Below are 20,773 nucleotides of genomic sequence, written 5' to 3'. Positions count from 1 at the left end.
CGTACCCGTATCGGTGCTTCATAGGTTGTTCCAGATTTATTATGGCCTCTTTTTGTGCTTTTACTGCTGCTCCAGTTTTCTTATTGACCATGCAAGTGGTAGTAGCCAAGGAATAAGATCTCTAAAACCAATGTGAGAACCAAATGTCAGTCCCGACAGGGTCCCCCCACTGACTTGGCCCGGGCCTAAGTGAAAGTGAAGTGGTGGGCCTACCCATCCCAACCAGGGGTATGTTGGGATTTGCGAAAAGCAGCACCTTACGATGTTCATGACCAATTGGATCCTGACGTACCAGTAGGTACCAGAGGAGATTGCTACGATCGTTACTGTATCCGTATCGAAGAGATGCGACAAAGTGTTCGGCTCATTGTGCAATGTCCTAATAAAATGCCTAGTGGCATGAATTCCAAGAGAATTTAAATGAGAGAAGAAAGAGAACAAGACAGGGAGAGAATAAGAATTTAGAAGAGAGAAGATTTCATTAATATTCAAAATAATGCCCAACAATTGTGGATGCCTTCTCTATATAGAATATGGACAAAAGCGGTTACAGACTAACTGTGTTATTCTACATCTGGCTAATAACTTTCACTAGAATCCATAGAATCCAAAGATTTAGCCAACTAATTACACAACTTCTAGAAACTTTTAGGAAATATAAAATAACAATAAAGAAATAAAGAATAACAACATAATGGAACTTTAAGAAACCTGGACAATCTCATAATTGGTACCATAAATTTGAATACTGTGTTTGTATGTGACTTTGTATGAGATAGGATGCAAAAGTTTATGTTAATATAAAAATCTTATCCTCTTTGATTCACTTTGTTTCTTGTGTGGGATATATATGTTACATTTTGCAATGAAATTCTAGTAATCTAGTAATTCACATTAACTATGAACAAAGTCCACATTATATATGAACAAAGGTGCATAGATGAAGGACTTGATGATGAGAGTCCAATAATCATATGCTGATTTCTGAACAAAACTATCCTTCAGTATTAAAAATAAGACATGCTTGATTGATTATTCTTAGATTAGTCACACATGGTATATGAATAGAGGGGCATAGACTAAATCTACCAAGAACTTTCAATCAACAACTCTTTAAACTTTATTTCGAGCAGATACTTATCTGCTTCCACAATTTCACTTCAATGACTTCTCAATCTCTATCACGAACCGGAACTTCACATCCCTTTTTGTTACCCTTTCAAGAGCTTCATTTGCATACTCAATAGGAACCAGCTCTATATTTGGGTAAATTTTTTTAGCAGCACAGAAATCTAGCATTTCTTGTATCAGTTTCGTTCCGCCTGTGATGCTACCAGATATAGTTTTCATACCTGCCAAAACGTTTGACTGTAAGTATGTAATGTTTCAACAAACAGAGGGGTCAATTATAGCATCTTTTAGTTCACCAGATTTCAATACTATATATAGAAAATGTCATACCCAAATTAAGACTTGCTGGGCTGAATTTGACTTCACTTGGGAACCCTACAAGGGCAAGAATCCCAGCAGTTTTCAAAAGTGACATGTATGGATCAAATGGGTGATCACCAGATGCTGTGTCCACTATGAAATCCAACGATTTCGAAATAGCCTGAGCGTAAATAAACCATTGATCAGTATTTTTCTATCTTGCATGCCAACAAGAAAAAAGAAGTGCAATTGTACCTTCATCTGTTCTTGGTCAGATGAGAGAACAAAATTGTCCGCCCCAAGCAAACCAATGGCTTCCTCTTTCTTGGACATGCTTGTGCTAATAACAGTAACCTTGAGTCCAAAGGCCTTCCCGAACTTCACTGCCATGTGACCAAGACCACCTAGTCCTATCACTCCTAGAGATTTACCTGGTTGATTCATCCCATGTCTCATCATTGGATTGTACACAGTAATTCCAGCACAAAGCAATGGTGCTGCTGAGGCCATAGGATAACCCTCTGGTATCTTAAAGCAGAACCTGCAGTTTTAACGTCATCACGAGCGTAATAACATCTGACTCGATTTCCCAAGTATCAGCAAAGAAATTATTGAATAGTTGGTTTACCTTTCATGGACAACAATGAAGCTAGAATATCCTCCTTTTGTTATTGTTCCATCGACATCAATGGCATTAAAGGTCAGAACTGGCACTTTTATGCAATTAACTTCTTGCCTATCATTACAATACTCACAATCTCTACATGAGTTAACATTAGTGCCTACTCCAACATGGTCACCAACCTTGAAGTGGCCAACATTTGAACCAACTTCTTGTACAATTCCAACAATCTCATGTCTACAAATGCAACAAATCACTCGTTAATTCAAGGAGGTGTGAATTTTGTGAAATTATAGAAGTATGTTACGCACCCTGGCACCACAGGATACTTTGAATCTCCGTGCATATTCCTAGTCCAAATAACATCAGCATAGCATATTCCACAATGTGTAATTTTGAGTGAAACATCATCTCCACCAACAGACCTAAGTAATATTCAGAAAAAGAGACTGTTTTAGAATTCTAAAAACATCTCAGAGAGTGCAAAGGAAGATGCATCAAACATATATATAAAAACATCTCAGAGAGTGCAAAGGAAGATGCATCAAACATATATATATATATGTATACATATACCTGCGATTGAACTTATAAGGTGATAAAATTCCAGATGGATCTCTAGCTGCCCATCCGAGACAGTTTCCTTCTTCACCCTCGGAACTCATTTATTGTAAATGACTGTTGAATTAATATACAAAATCAAAGCATTGTCATTAATTTCCTCCCATGAAGATAACACTATTGCTGAAAGATTAAACAAGAATGTTGCAAGCATCATCAATGCCGTCGCACAGTATCATCTATTTAGCACTAGTACACTGCCTCATCATAAAAATAGATATATGTGCTAAATAGATTGTATAAAAAAACAAAAAAACGGTATCTACTGTCTAGAACTCAACAGGTTAAGTCCAGCAGCAGATTCCAGAACTCACATCTGGTATGGATACAAACTACTTATTCAGATGCACTCCAATGACAACCCCAATGAAGTGATAATATGCATTTTGGATCTAATTAAACACCTATTTACATTAGGATCTAATTATCTGAAATTTAGGGTTGAAAAGAGTGACATCAATTAATTGTTGTGTTAGCCAATGATTAGAATCACTCAATCATACAAAAACAGCCCAAAATCGACTGAATGCCAGTCCAAGATCTAACTTAAAAAAAAGAGAAGCAATCGGAGAAAGAGATTTATGGTTACCTGAGCAGTTATCAGATGGAATAAATAGCTTGATTATGTGCTTCAAGAATAGAATTCAGCCCTCAGTCTGAGAATAACTTATATAGCTGACCTTGTTCTGCTATAATTCGATTCCGCAAAATGGAAGCTCTTAATCCGACGCATCGCCTGATCTCATCTAGTCTAAACATGACGCATTATCTGATCTCATCTACGTACTTCACAGATGATTTTGGGCTCCAACAAAATCAAGCTGTTCATAAGCATATTTAAAAAGAAAAATCCAAATGCTAGTTCCAATAAATTTGGGTTGGACCATTTGATGTAGGACAAATATAAAATTTCTACAATTTGAATCTCCTTTTAAAGCATATACTAATAGCCAATCTGTTGCAGACAATACTTTAGTCTGGTCCAAGTAGATTGGAAAATCAAATCCCCAAGCTTTTATTTGAGAGTACACCTGTTCGTACTCCCGAGTATCTGCCTGGGCAAGGCCCAGGATTTCTAGGTTGGGCTTATATAACACTGAGTCACCCGGCCCACTTATTAATAAATTTAGGAAAATTTATACAGAAATTCACATTTAAAAACTTATTTTAAATGTATGTCAAGCAGTAATTTAAATTATGTCAAGCCTAAGTATATTATTACTTTTAATATATTTTAAAAACTATGATTTATAAATTAGAGGTTTAGAATATCTTTTTTAGGGTTTAGAATTTATAAATTGGAATATAGAATTTTTAAATAAAGATATAAAATCATATTTATTTATTTATGATATATAGGAAAAAAATGACATATGTAATTCAGATAAAAAAAACATCCTAATTGTTAAAGTAAAAACATGCCCATCTAAATTGCTAACAGATTAAGTAGCTTGGGATGAAAATTTAGAATTATCTACTAAAATTTAGAATTATCTACCATGTGATGTGATCTGTGGCACCTACCGTTGTTAAAAAAAAAACGTACCGGACCCAAATAAGCAGTCAAACTGATAAATTTTAATTTTTTGTCGGGATCTGTATACAAGATTGGATACGAAAGAAGGGGAAAGAGACATATATAGAATTGCTCGGATGAGAGATAGGAAGACGCGAGATCTCGGAAAAGTTAAATGTGTGAAGGATGTGGACCAGAAAGTCCTAGTTGGAGATAAGGATATCAAGGAACGATGGAGGTCCTATTTTGATGACTTATTTAATGGAGATCGACAACAAGATGTTGGAGATATAAGTATCCATCACGATATGATAAATCATGAATGCCTACGGAGAATTCAAAAGGGTGAAGTCAAAATGACATTAAGTAAGATGAAGTTGAAGAAAGCAGTAGGACCTGATGGCATCCCTATTGAGATTTGGAGATGTTTGGGAGAAAGAGGAATCGAATGGTTGACGACGTTCTTCAACAAAATTTGGAGAAACAATAAGATGCCATCAGAATGGAGGAAAAGTACCTTAATCCCTTTGTATAAGAACAAAGGCGATGTCCAAGATTGTGCCAACTATCGGGGAATCAAATTAATGAGTCACACTATGAAACTTTGGGAGCGAGTGATTGAACAAAGGCTAAGGAGGACGGTGAAGATCTCGGAAAACCAGTTTGGCTTTATGCCGGGAAGATCAACTATGGAAGCCATCCATCTAATGAGACAATTAATGGAGCACTATCGAAATAAAGAAGAAAGACTTGCATATGGTTTTCATTGACTTGGAGAAAGCATATGATAAGGTACCAAGGGAAGTACTTTGGTGGGCCTTGATAAGGAAAGGCATTTCGCGGAAATATATTGACATCATAAAGGACATGTATGAGGGAGTATGCACGAGTGTACGTACTAGTGTTGGGAAGACTGAAGAGTTTCCTATTACGATTGGAGTGCATCAAGGTTCCGCACTAAGCCCATTTCTTTTTGCCATCGTTATGGATGAACTAACAAGTTCACTTCAAGATGGTATACCATGGTGCATGTTGTTTGCAGATGATATTGTGTTGGTTGATGAGACGAAAGAAGGAGTGGAGATGAAGTTGGAACTATGGAGGCAAACTCTAGAATCTAGAGGCTTTAAGTTGAGTCGAAGTAAGACAGAATATTTGGAGTGTAAGTTTAGCGGCCGTAGGAGTAGGGAGGCAGGGACAATCACCCTAGATGGGAGAGTTGTGCAGGCCTCGGATTGCTTCCGGTATTTAGGATCTATTATCCAAACGGATGGAGAAGTAGATGGAGATGTTGCCCATAGGATTAAAGCTGGTTGGTCGAAGTGGAAGAGTGCTACGGGTTTCCTTTGTGATCCCGGCATGCCTAATAGATTGAAGGGAAAATTCTACCGAACGGCAATTAGACCAGCATTGTTATATGGTATGGAGTGTTGGGCAGTGAAACACTGCCACATCCATAAGATGTCGGTGGCGGAGATGCGTATGTTGAGATGGATGTGTGGTCACACGAGAAAGGACCGGGTGCGTAATGAAATAATTAGGACAAAAGTAGGGGTCACATCTATTGAGAATAAAATGAGAGAAAACCGACTAAGGTGGTTTGGCCATGTGAGACGTAGAGCGCTTGATGCGCCGGTTAGGAGAACCGAAGAGTGGCAAAGGGATGTAGTGGTAAGGGGTAGGGGAAGACCTAAGCAAACTTGGAGGAGGGTGATCGAGAGTGATATGAGTTTATTGGGAATTGAGGAAAATATGGTAGTGGATAGGACGGAGGGGAGGGAGCGAATCTGTGTCGCTGACACGACTTGATTTTCACGCTTTTATATGATGGTTCATGTTAGCTGACCCCGAATCATTTCGGGACTAAGGCTTTGTTGTTGTTGTTGTTGGTCTATGAAATTCGGTTTCGATCTTAAATATTAAAATATATCGGTAATATCATTTAGTTCAATTTTTATAATAAAATAACTGAACTGATGGAAATAGAAATTAATTATATAATAATTTATTTATAGTCAATCATTTTAGTTATATATTAGCTTATAAGATTTACTATTACATTCATTTAAAAAAAAAAATTACTATTACATTGTTTAATGGATTTAAGTTTATATAGTATTTCCAATAATTTGTCACTGCCAGTTAAATGTAATTAACATTGTATTTCTTAAATGTCAACGGATTTTTTTAATATAAATATTGTAATAATATAATATAAAATATAAAATAAAAAAATAATTTATTTAATAAATGGTAAGATCGAACATCGTACTGAAATATTTAGTTCGGTTTGTTTTGTTAATATTATTCGATTAGGTTCAGTTATAATTTTAAATGCTATTCGGTATTTGGTATTTAGTTATTTCGGTTCGGTTTGATTTTCAAACCGAACCGACCGTTAAACACCCCTAGTGGCACCAACATTATTGACCAATTTTGAAAAGATAAAATGAGGCATTTATTTGAACTGCTTGACTCACTTTAATGACTGCGATAGACGATGAATGATGTGAAGCTAATGTTTTTTGGTACTTAGCTTACTCTTCTGTAGGGAGAATGTAGGTTGGACATGGGATGAGGACGTGACATCAAATAGTAGCAACACAATATGAACAAATTGATATGCGACTTATTTTGTAACTTCTAACAAATATATTTGGTAGGACTGGGCTTGGGCTTTTATATCTTGAGTATTTCCTCTATTAGGTCCACTATAAGTGCAATTAGACCTAGCCTTGTGGTTAAAAAGTTCAGTAGATATGGGAATAATATGAGGAGTTGGAGGTGCTGAAAAAGTAATTTCACTCCACAGAACACGAGTGAGAGCCTCATTCACATTAGAGACTTCAATATTGGACAAAATCTGAGAGGTAACAGGTTCATAATTGGATCTAATTCTAAATAAAAAAAACTAATGAAAAATATTTGTACCTGTTGTTTACGAAGCACTTTGATATTAGTATCTAAAGATAACAACTCATTCAGTTTTTCTAAAACATATTTAAGCTACAAGAAATAGGCCTTAACTAGTTGACCCTTCTGGTTAGAATGATAGAAGCCTTATAGACATCAAATAAACACGACATATTATAGTTTAAAGCATATAAAAAGTGCAAATAGTCCATCAGTTCCTTGACATACTCACAATGCGTCAAACTCACAACAAATGTGTCAATTAAATTCTTAATTTGAATGAACAGACGAACATCATTTTCTGGTCAATCCTTACCATCAGCCATTAGTCAACTGGCGACTCTTCCTAGTAATGCATAGATAAATCTTCACAATTTGGATTAATCCAAATAATTTGAACCAACCAATTTGCGATCGGTGATTCTAGGGAACACTGGATGACATTAGTGACCACAACATTAAATGTATCTTTCTTTTCCGACATAATGATGAAAAATTATCATCTGAAACATGACACAAGTAGAAGTCCTAGTAGCCATAAATAGAAACTGTTGGAACCGGAACTGGAAAACCCGAAATTCATCGAACAAAACAATGAGCAGAGCCGCGGACTAAGTCGCTTTCTTTAAGACGTTCGTGGAACTGCCGGAAAGTGCAAGCAGTGTAATTTCTGGTCACCTCCAATATAAAACAACCCTCGTATACGAATTCATTATGCACCGTACAAACTCGTTTCTATCTACACTTTGTAAATGCTCAGTTTCGATTTACTCAAAGAAAATTGTATTGTAATTCTCCATATTTGGAATGACAGTCTCAACAGCTATTTATACAAGAAAAAAGAGCAATTGTGTTCTGATTTAATGGAGAATAAATAGGGAGAAAAAGTAAGGAATGTTACTCCTTATTGAATATTGACCATGACTATTGACTATGACCATTCACCATGACCATTGAAGAACAATTAAAAAATAAAAATTTAAACCGAATTATTAAAAATATATATTATTATTTTTTCAATAAAAAATAGGAAAAATTACAAAACTAGGTCAAATGGAAGACCCATTTACATATTAAACCCATTTACTCAACCTATTACACATCTAGACTGATTTTGTGTGACTTTCCCATAATACCCTCAATATTTACGCGCGTCTCGTCCCCTCCCGTCTGACTTCGCAAATTCCATATTATGCGAAGCCTGCGAAGCTAATGTTCATAATAATTGATGAATTTAGTTCGCATATGCAAAGCCTGCGAAGCTAGAGTTTGATTTATTTGATGAATTTAATTCGCATACGCGAAGCCTGTATATGTTTTGTAGCTAATTCGCGAAGTGGTATATAACAAAAAATTGCAAACAACAAAGGATTCTAACATTAAAATCATAACATTATCAAAATTTACAATAAGATTGCCACAATAAACTCTTAACAAATCATCTCATAATACATAGGTTACTATTCACTAAGATTGCCACAATAAACTCCTAACAAATCACTTCATTATACATAGGTTATTATTAACCACAGAGGGATGGACGTGTCCCACGGTGTAGACTTTTATTCACAACTGACGGTTGGAAGTCCAGGCGTTTTCGAATGGATGTCTCTCATGGCACCCTAACACACCGGCTTCCAGGAATGAATATTACGTATTGAACCACCTTCAGAAAAATTTAATCGTGTTAGTCAGAAAAAGGAAGATTTGGCTTCGCGAAACGACGATTCGCTAAGTATGCGAACATAAATGTGCAAGGAATGTGATGCTCTGACTTCGCGAAACAATGATTTCGCGGAGTCTGCGAGGAGAAATGTGACGCTCTGGCTTCGCAAAACGCTGAATTCGCGGAGTCTGCGAGAGAAATTTATCGAATTACCTCGCAAACTTCGCGTAATCAGCGTTTCGCGAAGTGAAATCGATAAATTTCTCCCCGAAGACCTCGCGATAACCGCATATGCTAAGTGGATTTATGGGGGAAAACGCAGAAAAAACAGCATATACTTACATTTTTTTATGAACCCAATATGATAAACTGGGAAAAACGATGAAAATAACGTAGATTCACCATTTTTTCGAACGAGCATGAAATGGAAGATGAAGAACCATGACTTCGTTTTCTAGGATTAGGAAGTTGCAGAATCAAGAGATGAAGAGAGGAAGAAGAGAAATTCATTGTGATTTGGAGAAATGAACCAGATTTCGTGGAATTTAAAGGAAGATAGGAAGATCAAAAGTCTTGGAATCATTAATGGAGGAGCTGCCGCCGTTTCGCGCAACCAAGGAGAAGAGGGGAGAGAACGTTCGCGTAAGGGAAGAAGTGGGAAGATTATGGGTATTATGGAAAAATCACACAAAATTAGTCTAGATATGTAATAGGTTGAGTAAATGAGTTTAATATGTAAATGAGTCTTCCATTTGACCTAGTTTTGTAATTTTCCCTAAAAAAATATAAAATACATACCACACCAACCTAATACCATGCAAAGGGAACAATTTTAGGTCTCAAGTTGCCGACCCAAGACCCACGGTTCTGGGCATAATAAGGTTTGGAGGTCGCGGATCCACGACCCCACTCTTGAAATGCTAGGCGTCAATGCACAACATACTAATTCATGAATTCTTTTCATTTGATAGATGACACCTGCTTATTTTATTTTATGTACTTGGATTATTTGAGTGTTAGACTTTTATATAATTTTTGTTTAGGATTTTAAAGGTATACATACCTCATTAAGGGTTTTATTTTAGCAATTCGTTCGGTTCTTTGAAAACTTGCTTCAACTACATGAAATGTGTTTTAACAAGTTGACCGTTCTAAGACCATTCTGATTAGAACGATAAAAAGCCTTATATATATCAAATATATGTGATCGCTTCCAACATACAAAACATATCCAGATAGTCAATTAGTTCCTTCACATACTCACGATAATGAAGCAAATTGACAACGAATTTGTCAAATTAATTCTTAATTTAAATGCATAGACGAGCATCATCTTCTAACCAATTCTTGTCATCAAGTTTGAAGACATTAGTCAACTGGCGATTTTTCTTAATAATGCATAGACAAATCTTCACTGTTTTGGATCAATCCAAATAATTTGAATCAGTCAATTTGTGATCGATGATTTTACGGGACATCAAAATGACACTAGTGACTACAACATTAAATCTTTCTTTTCCGACACAACGAAAAAATAATAATCAACCGAAACACAATAAAGATAGAAATTCCAACATCCACAACCAAAAATAATAACAAGTACAAAACTCTTAACTGGTAGAATAATTAGAGTATTTCTAGTCATGAGGGCATCAATGTAAAGGAAAGTGAATAACATCTGAAACAAAGGTCACATGACGTGTGAGAACAGCAACACGTCATATGAGCAAGTGCAGCAGCCGTGAAACAGGGCAAAAAATGCCATACGACGTGTCATCCTAACCACACTATGTGTGGGATTTCACTGGGGTTTTATTTCTTCCCAAATAAATTCACACGACGTGTCATTCCTTCAACATGTCGTGTGGACTTTTGAAGCTTCAACCCACACGATGTGTTCCTTTGGCCTCACGGCGTGTGGGGTTACTTCACCGGCATATTTATTGTCTTGCCATTTAGCTTATTTTCTACTTTGCTACTAAGATATTTATTGTCTTAAGTGATGTTAGTAGTGCATTTAGGTGTATCATATCATTTCTATCCTATGGTTAAGGATGTATAAAAGCGTCCCATTTTTCTAAAGGATGGAACTTTTATCTGATCAAAATACATTTTCTTCTCTATTGGAGGCTAGGTTTCAAACATTTGGAGTTATTTTTTTCTAGTTTAGCAAGAAAAGAGTATCTTGTTTTGTTAGTTTAAGATCAAAACTATAAACATCGTTATGATCCGTATCTTCTACACACTTACAAGTTGTAGAACCAAAAAGACGGATAGGATATTCAAGATGTAGGGCCATAGTCGATGACGGAGAACTTGATTGGAGGACAAACGGACAAAGAACGATAGACGCGTCATCACACATCACCACATGGGAGACCTACAGAAACTAACATCATGTGCGGCAAGGCTGGTTGCCTGAATTTTAGAAAAAACACCGATAGCCGACTCAAGACCCTCAAAATTTTGGACAAAATTGCCCAATGACACATTAGCAAAATTATCGGTGTTAAGCAAAAATTCTTTATTCACTTACAGAGCAAATTTTTTGCTTCGAAAAAAAAAGAACTGATCTACAAAAATGTGATTTTTTTTTTTCAAATTAACTCTTATTTATTTAAGAAAATTTAGAAGTTGAAAACAAAATGTATAAAAAAAATTATATATGATAGTGGGAGGCTACATCTACCGTGGGATTAGAAACAACCATTACTTTGGGAGAGAGAAAGATAAATAAAATGGAAGTGGAAACTTAAATTAACCTTACACACGACCGGCAGTCAGATATCAATAATAATTTACACCGCGTTAGGAGAGTGAGAAATGAATGGACTCGAATACAGTTCTCAAAAGGGGTCTTCCTAAGTTCCAATTGGACCGCCGGTTTCCGGATTGACCCCGGTTCTTATTAGATTGTTGAATATTAATAAACTCAACAAAATCTGGATGAAAACCCTGACAGGTTTTTAGTTTGACCGGTCGAGCTGTCAGAATCCTGATACGACGATGATATTAGTTTTATACAAGGAAAAAGTAAATTGATTTCTAATGATTTTTACACGTATCATCTATGTGGTGTTTGACGAAGATGCACATCACAACACATTTGTCTATTACCGAAAGGTTTGATGTAACCAAATATAAAAATTACGAGTTTGATGGCCCGACATAAAATATCATTAGCTTAATATAAAAAATAAATAAAGGAAAGATGATACTTCATATAACCACGATCCCAAATCCCGAACTTAATATCATTAGCTTAATAAAATATAATTTTGGCTTGAAAAGAGTGAGATCAACTAATTAATATTGTGTTAGCCAAAGATTAGAAGCACTTAATCATAGAAAAACAGGACCTAAAATCCACTGAATGCCACTCCAAGATCTAACTAGGAAAAAATAAACCAAACAGAAAGAGATTTGTGATTACCAGATGGAGATGTGCTCAAGAATTCCTCAGTTTGAGAATAACTTATATTATAGATGACCATCTTCTGCTATAACTTATGGGTTCATACATCATCCACAACTTAGCATAAATTACAAAATCGCCATTATTGCATCAACGATTTAAATTTTCAAAGTGTCTCAATTAGGGGGTGGAGCCAGCCCAGGGCCCGGGGAGCCGAAGCCTCCCGGCCACTGGCTCCACGCTTGAGTATAGTTAGTTTTTCTCGTGTAGCGTCCCGAATATTAGTTTATATTTAACTGATGTAGTATTATTTCAATAGTTTAAAGTAGTTGAGTTGGTATAAGATCTTTATTCTAAAGAGAAAACCCGTGGCTCAATCTCTGCCAAACGTAAAAATGTTATAATTTTAAGCCAACAAACCAAATTCAGAAAGTTTAAACGCGCTAGAGGCTAAAAAATGTTATAATTTTAAGCCAACAATCCAAATTCACAAAGTTTTAACGTGCTGGAAGCTAAAAAATGTTATAATTTTAAGTCAACAAACCAAATTCACAAAATTTTAACGTGCTAGAGGCTAAAAAAAAAAATTTGCCCAACCCATCATCGAAAAATTACTTCCAACGATAAAGCTAATTTTGCCCAGTATAGATTCTTGGCTCCGTCATTGGTCTCTATAACCCCTCAACTTGTTTAATACGCTTGCAGTTTATTTTAAATAAGTTGCTGGGTATATTAGAACATTTTAAACAGATTGAAGAGCTATCAAAATACTTTAAAGTTTCGACGCGTCCAATCATTTTTTTTTTTGTGAACAAGTTTAGAAGTGAATAATATATTAAGGGGGCGTTTGGTTCACAAGGGGTAAGGGAAAAGGTATCAAGAAAAGGAAACTAAAGGAAAGGAAAGGAATAAGCATTAACTCCCCTATGTGTTTGGATATGTTTAGGAAAAAGAATGGCGAATACAGGATTACTCGGTTAGGGATCGATTTTACACATGTATTAATAAAAAAAAAATTGTTAAATTGAACTTGTTCAAATATATATATATATACGTGTTATAATTTGAATAGTCAAGAACCAGTTTTTAAGTATTAATGTACAATTTCTCAAAATTAAGCTAGATTTCGTTTAATAGTCCTAACATGCACCAAAATTTTGATTTAGGGAGGGCTGAACAGGTAAAAAAATTTAAAAAATTGATCTCAGAGGGGCTACCAGACCAGAAAAATTAATAATTTGGACTTAGGGAGGTCTAAGAAAAAAAAATTAGAAATTTGGATGTAGAGAGGCCTAATAGGCCAAAAGTTAGAAATTTGAATTTATAGAGACCTAGCAGTCAAAAAAAATTTCTAGATATTCCATTCGATGTTGGGGAAAAGTGGAAGAAGAACGCCAAGATAAATACCAAAGAGAATGAGCATGATGGAAACTTACAAATTGAACTCGTGAAGAAAGTGAACTCATAAGTTTATGAGATGGTCCTCTCGAATTGGTTGGGAACAACAACACTATTGGGAAAACTCGATTCAAAGAGGTTCAAATTAAAGAAACATAATGTCATTTTGAGTTTAGTAACCTGAGGAAATAATGCTCAAAGGGACAATCGGTATGTGTGCGGAAATATTTAGGACATAATGTGAAAGCAACAGAGGCTAAAAATGTATGAGAAGACTATTTAGGGGTCTCAGGTTGTTGACCCGAGGCCCTCATATTCGAGGCAGAAACCAGTCAGGTAGCTGACCTCACTTTAAAATTAGCGACCCTAATTGCTGCTGGGCAATATTTCGTCTAACCCTCCCTTCAAATGTTTCTCTTGAGTTGAATTTTATCATGTGAGCCCCACTCACTATATTAACGCTTCATTATTTGTTTTGAGTCATCATTTACTTATTTACCCCTTTATATATGTAATAGTTACATTCAAGTTTTAATCTTTTATGTAATCTTTATTCTAGGTTTTTAATGGTATATATACCTTTTTATGAATCGTAAGAGTCGTCAATCTTTTTATTAATCAAATTCTGAAAATTACGTGTTCATTTCTTTTATAAATTTGGAGATTTTAAATCCCTCAAATTTTAACTTGAAAATCCTTTTTTTATATTATTATTGATTTATGGTCAAAACCTTTTAATAATTCTTTTCTATCCTCTTAACCCCTTCCTGCATGAGAAAACTAGTGAAACATTTCTACATAGACTTTGGTTTGGTTTCGAATAGTTCATAAAATTTTTTTTAGGCTTAAAGCACTTTTTGACTCCTGACTTATCCGAAATTTGTGCATTTGGCCCCTGACCTATTATTTAGTCATATTTGGCCCCTAACCTATCAAATTAGATAAAATCCAGTCCATATTGAATGAAAAATTAACTGTGTTGGAAAATTAACGGAGGTAACCAATACAAAATGACACATGACACATAAATAAAATTAATTTTCACTCTATCGGAACACTAGAAAAGTTTTTAGGATTTTTTTTACTGTGTAAAATAGTTACTATTACCATCTCTAGTTGAAAATTAATTTTATTCAGGTGTCATGTGTCGTTTTTATATTGGTGACTGCTGTTAATTTTCTAACAAAGTTAATTTTCCATTTAATATGGGTTAAATTTTATCTAATTTGATAGGTCAGGGGCCAAATGTGACCAAATAATAGATGAAGGGCCAAATGCACAAATTTTGGATAGGTCAGGGGCCAAAAAGTGCTTTAAGCCTTTTTTTTAAGTAGATAAAACAACTAATTTGATTGCATCCTTATATGAGAAAATAAAAATAATTTTTAAAGTCAGCGCGTATCGTTTAAATATCCTGAAAATCACACATTGTTTGGTTGAGGTTTTTTGAAAGTAAGCTAAGTGTAAAAGGAAAGGATATCCCAGTTTATTTTGAGGTGTATGTAAGATGTAGAGTGAGCAAAACCTGCTTACACGTATATTCGACAAAGAATGGTTCGAAATACAGCCAGTATCAGTTCATTGATGCGACAGTCATAATTAAGCAAAACTATTAAATAGATAAAACCCTCACCTTATCGCCAGCGGTGAATACATGATTGGTCCGTCGGGGAACAATTTTACATTTGTGTGCGTTAAAAAAAATATATTTTTTGCTAATTAGAACTCGCTCACTTTTTTCTTTTCCTATATATACATATTATCATCTTAGTGGTCCAAAACTAATTTTGACGTACCACTATAAAACTTCTTAAAATTAAGCTTTATTTAGACAACAAAAGTAAAATTAAGTGGTTTTGAACAAATTTAGAAAAATTTAAACGAGTTAATTAAACACCCCAAATCTTAATTTGTTAGAAACTGAAACCATTCATAATAGGGATAGTTCCAACGACCGGAGAGACCGAAACCATATCATGGTAGGTGTGGTTCCGGCGGCTTATGAATTGTGAACTGCCACAATGGCCTGTCTGTAGGGTTGTTTTAAGAAAAATCCAGTCTCCCACCTCAAACTTTATATCAGTACGATGTTGATCATAATTTTGCTTCATTTTGTTTTAGGCAGAAGATAGACATTCCTTTAGATGGGATTTCATTATGGTGTATTAGTTCTTCAACTGCTGCCACATTTGATGAACGTGGAGGAAGTATAGGCAATGTGAGAACTACACGGTATAAGGCTTAGAAGGGAGACATTTTGATAACACTGTGATACGTACAGTTGTACCAATACTCTGCGAGGCTAAGCCACTTAGACCAAGTTTTAGGCTTAAGGAAGCACATGATGCGTAGCTAGGTTTCCAAACACTAGTTGGGCCTTTTAGATTGGCCATCTGTTTGAGGATGGTAAGCAGTGTTGAAATGGAGGCGAGTGCCTATGAGTTTCAACAATTTTTCTCAGAAAACCCTTGTAAATATCATGTCTCTATCAAAGACTAGTTCTAGGCATGAAAATACTATCTAGGAAGACTTGGGCTATGGTTGCAACATTGTTGAAATATAGTGAGTGTACCATTAATGCCACAATGGCCTCCCAAGGGAGAGTGAGGACATTCAGTTAAGAGTTTGAACCTAATATTCGTTCTGGAATCGATGTAAATCGAGAATTGTACCTAAGGATACCATTTGTATAGGTAAAAGTGGGATGGTAACTTGGTTGGATAGACAGTTGCTGGATTAAAGCTACAACATAATCTAAAAACTCCATTTTATATGTAGAGTCTTTGATTTGTAGGACTGAGTGCCTTTGATAGGTAATACAAAGGTCTTCTTTATTGTACCAAGACTTATCATATGCCAATGCCACTGGCATCACATTCCAAAATGAGTGAGCCCTAAGAATCCTCTTCATACCCTTAAGGGAAGTAGTAGTAGGACATTGCTACATCGTTGATATTTTTGCACAATCTATGGCAACACCTTCTACATAGATAATATGCCCTAAATAGGCCACATGTGGTACTCTAAAATCACATTTTGACCCTTTAACATATAGTTGATGGATTTGTAGTAATTGGAACACTAATTCAAGGTGGATTAACTATGCTGCCCCAGAATTACTACAGTATATATTAAGATATCGTCAAAGAAAACTAGGGCAAACTTCCTTAAGCAGGGTTTAAAGATAGTGTTTGTGAGGAACTGGAAAGTAACAAGGGGCCGTATGTGTTCTAAAGGAAATTTTATTAATGTCTTTAGGCCTCATCCTTATCTGGTAGTTATTAGAGACTATCTTATTTATTGTAAAACATATATTATCTGTATCTGTTACCTTATCAATAGCCTAGAATATAGGAATAGAAGTTCACTACAAAGTGAACTGTAGTTTGTATATAAACACAATTACTGATCAATAACAGTCACTGAGCAATTCAATATGTTACATGGTATCAGAGACCTAACCCTAATTCTCCTCTTCCTCTCTCTTCCCCTACACCGAAACACCTAACCCTAATTCTCTCTCTCACCTACGGCCGCCGTCGCCGCTGCCAATTCCGGCGATCCTCCTCCAAATCAGAAAAATCGACACATCCATTCTACCTTCTCCTCACCGTCATGAGCACCAACACCGAAAACTCCACCACCGGAACACCTCCCAACACCCATTCGAACACCAATAATACAGAAACAAACACCAATCATCACCCTTCCCTTACCGTATCCAACATATCTACCTTCATCAAAATCACCCTAGACATTGAAAAAGGGCATTATCCTACTTGGGTTGCCCTATTCAAGCTCCATGCCAAAGCATTCCAGGTCCTGGACCATATTATTCCACCCACAAACCCTTCCGCCAACTCTCTACAGCAAACAAACCCCGACCTTTGGTCTCGAATCGATGCTGTTGTTCTCCAATGGCACCATATCTCTGGACCTTCTCCATACAATCATTGAAGCCGACTCCACCGCCGCCAGGGCATGGAGTCGTCTACAGGAAACCTTCTCAGACAACAAAAATTCCCGCGCCCTATTCCTTCAACAAGAGTTCTCCAAAACCAAACTAGCTGATTTCTCTGACATCTCCACCTACTGTCAGCACCTCAAATCCCTATCCGATCAACTCTCAAATGTGGACTGTCCGATTACAAATGATCAAATGGTATTGCAACTCATATCCGGTCTGACTGATGCGTATGATACTATTGGCACTCAGATTCGACACGGGGACCCCCTTCCCGCATTTCAGAAAGCCCGTTCTATGTTGATCCTGGAAGAAACAGCCCGTGCTCGCAAAAATCCGCCTAACACTGATTCTGTTGCCCTGACCGCGGCTGCCGCTGAACCCGTGCACCAGCAGACTCATTTTCCATCCGCACGGCCTCCGTACCAGCGTGCGCAGAACTTCCACCGCGGCGGCAGAAATGGTGGCAGACACCACCGCGGCGGCAGGCACGGCAGCCGTCACGGTCAGCGATCCGGGTATCGCCCTTCTTACAACACACCATGGGCGTTTACACACCCTTGGGCGCTGCAACAGCCCTGGGCGACTCCACCGTGTCCGTTCCCAATGAACCCTTGGCCTAATCAGTACCCTTCCGGTCAGCAGACGTCACAAGCCGGAATCCTTGGCTCACGCCCTAATTCACCTCAGGCACACTTCAGTATGGTAAATCAGCTATACACTCCCACTGACATTGCCGAAGCCATGCATACCATGTCAATCACACCACCTCCTGATCAGTGGCACATGGACACCGGAGCCACTTCTCACATGACAGCTCACAAAGGTACACTCACTTCTTATTTTAATTTGAGCCTCAATTCTAATATTATTGTCGGTAATGATCATTGTGTTCCTATTTGTGGTTCTGGTAATGCAATCTTAGATACCAAATCTCATCCCCTCAAGCTAAATAATGTCTTGCATGCTCCTAAACTCATTAAGAACCTTATTTCTGTCCATCAATTTACTGTTGATAACCAAGTTTCTGTGGAATTTGATCCTTTGGGTTTTTCTGTGAAGGATTTACAGACGGGGAAAATTATCATGAGATGTAATAGCACCGGGGATCTCTATCCAGTCCTGTCTAGCCACTCCACCTCACCCTCCACTCATTCTGCTCTTACCGCCGTGTCTTCTAATCTATGGCATAATCGTTTAGGACATCCGGGACCTCCAATTTTGAACACCCTGATGAATAAAAGTTCTATTTCTTGTAATAGGATTAAGAATAATTTCGTTTGTTCCTCTTGCATTAATGGAAAACAAGTCAAATTACCGTTTCAGTCCTCTTATAATTTTGCTTGTATGCCATTCGATTTAATTCATAGTGATATCTGGACTTCCCCAATTTTAAGTTCCAGCGGTCATCGTTATTATGTGTTGTTCCTAGATAACTATACAAATTTTTTATGGACCTTTCCGTTAGCACATAAATCTCAAGTCTATTCTGTGTTTCTCAGTTTTCGTTCGTATGTTCGCACACAATTTGAGCGTGACATTAAAGTATTTCAGTGCGATAATGGGGGTGAATTCAATAACAATTCCTTTCGTCAATTTTGTCAAACCAATGGCATGAATTTTCGTTTCTCTTGTCCATATACATCACCTCAAAACGGAAAGTCTGAACGGACAATCCGCACAATCAATAATGTCATAAGAACAATAATGAATCATGCTTCTGTTCCATTTAAGTTCTGGCACCATGCACTCGAACTCGCTACATACTTACTTAACATTTATCCCCACCAAATTCTTGGCTATCATTCCCCTACACAAATTCTCTATCAACGTGAACCAACATACTCACATTTACGTGTTTTCGGTTGCTTGTGTTTTCCTCTTATTCCCTCTCAGTCACGTCATAAACTACAAGCTCGCTCATATCCGTGCATATTCCTAGGATACCCATCCAATCATAGAGGCTATAAATGTCTTGATATATCCAAAAACAAAATCATTCTCTCGCGTCACGTCGTATTCGACGAATCTGTTTTTCCATTTTCCGCACAACCTTCAGTTCAGTCTCACATATCCGCGGATAATGAGGCAGCCGATCCATTTCTTCCCACCATTTTACATCCGACAGCCTCTCTGTCGCCTCCTGTGTCACCCTCGCCCAATTCGTCTCTATCTCATGCGTCTGTGTCGTCAACAACAGTCCAGCCCGTGTCTTCTGTCCCGTTGTTATCCCCTACGTCTGCGTCTACTATGTCGACGCCTCCTAAGTCTACCTCATCCCAAACAACATCTCCGTCTCAAACTTCCTCTCACTCACAAACCCTGTCATCATCACCCCATTCCACTCCTAAATCACAACCTACCTTTAGCGTCAATTCCGAAACCGATCACCCAAATTTCTGCCCCACGTCTACGAACAGCCCCAATTCTCCCGCAACGAACGAATCAGACGCTGCTGCCCATTCGCCTTCAGCAGTAGCGTAGAACCCAAACACTCACTCCATGACCACACGTGCTTAACACGGAATTCGTAAACCCCGTCGTATGTTAAATCTGTCAGCTACAGCCACACCTCTGCATTCTCCAATTCCCAAAACACCAGCTCTTGCCTTACATGATCCAAATTGGGCACAAGCCATGACTGATGAGTTTGAGGCTCTTATTGAAAATAAGACGTGGGTACTCGTACCCCGTCCACAAAATGCTAATGTTATTCGTAGTTGGTGGATTTTCAGGCACAAAACCAAGTCAGACGGGTCATTTGAAAGATACAAGGCAAGATTAGTAGGCAACGGTTCAGGACAATTGGCTGGTGTTGATTGTGGTGAAACATTTAGTCCTGTTGTTAAGCCAGCGACTATTCGAGCTGTTCTCAGCATTGCTCTATCCAAAAAGTGGAACCTTCGTCAGTTGGATGTCAAAAACGCCTTTTTACATGGTGACCTGAGTGAAACGGTATATATGCATCAACCATTGGGTTTTAAAGATCCCAAATACCCTGACCATGTCTGCTTACTCAAGAAATCACTGTATGGTCTGAAACAAGCGCCCCGGGCCTGGTACCAACGATTCGCTAATTTTGCAATCACCATGGGTTTCAAAAATAGTGTATCTGATCACTCTCTATTTACATACCAACAAGGCACAAACACAGCTTATATTCTATTGTATGTTGATGATATTGTTTTAGTCACTTCCTCTGACAGGCTTCAGGATTCCATACTCTC

The 20,773-nt window shown here is 37.2% G+C and overlaps 1 protein-coding gene across 1 annotated transcript; it reads right to left on the bottom strand.

The window, feature by feature from the left end:
* Positions 1-789: 789 nt before the first annotated feature.
* On the bottom strand, positions 790-3,576 carry LOC136210888 (probable cinnamyl alcohol dehydrogenase 1). Its single transcript, XM_066002327.1, has 7 exons — positions 3,264-3,576; positions 2,630-2,731; positions 2,365-2,478; positions 2,060-2,290; positions 1,687-1,972; positions 1,462-1,612; positions 790-1,352 (listed from the first exon to the last, which is right to left on the bottom strand). The coding sequence occupies exons 2-7, from the start codon at positions 2,716-2,718 to the stop codon at positions 1,156-1,158; spliced, it is 1,068 nt and encodes a 355-aa protein (XP_065858399.1). The 5' UTR covers positions 2,719-2,731; positions 3,264-3,576; the 3' UTR covers positions 790-1,155.
* Positions 3,577-20,773: the final 17,197 nt, after the last annotated feature.

The sequence above is a fragment of the Euphorbia lathyris genome, chromosome 1 (assembly GCF_963576675.1).
Source record: "Euphorbia lathyris chromosome 1, ddEupLath1.1, whole genome shotgun sequence".
In the NCBI taxonomy this organism is placed as follows: Eukaryota; Viridiplantae; Streptophyta; class Magnoliopsida; order Malpighiales; family Euphorbiaceae; genus Euphorbia; species Euphorbia lathyris.
Note: the sequence above shows the minus strand (reverse complement) of the source record. Positions and strands in the feature narration are given on the sequence as shown.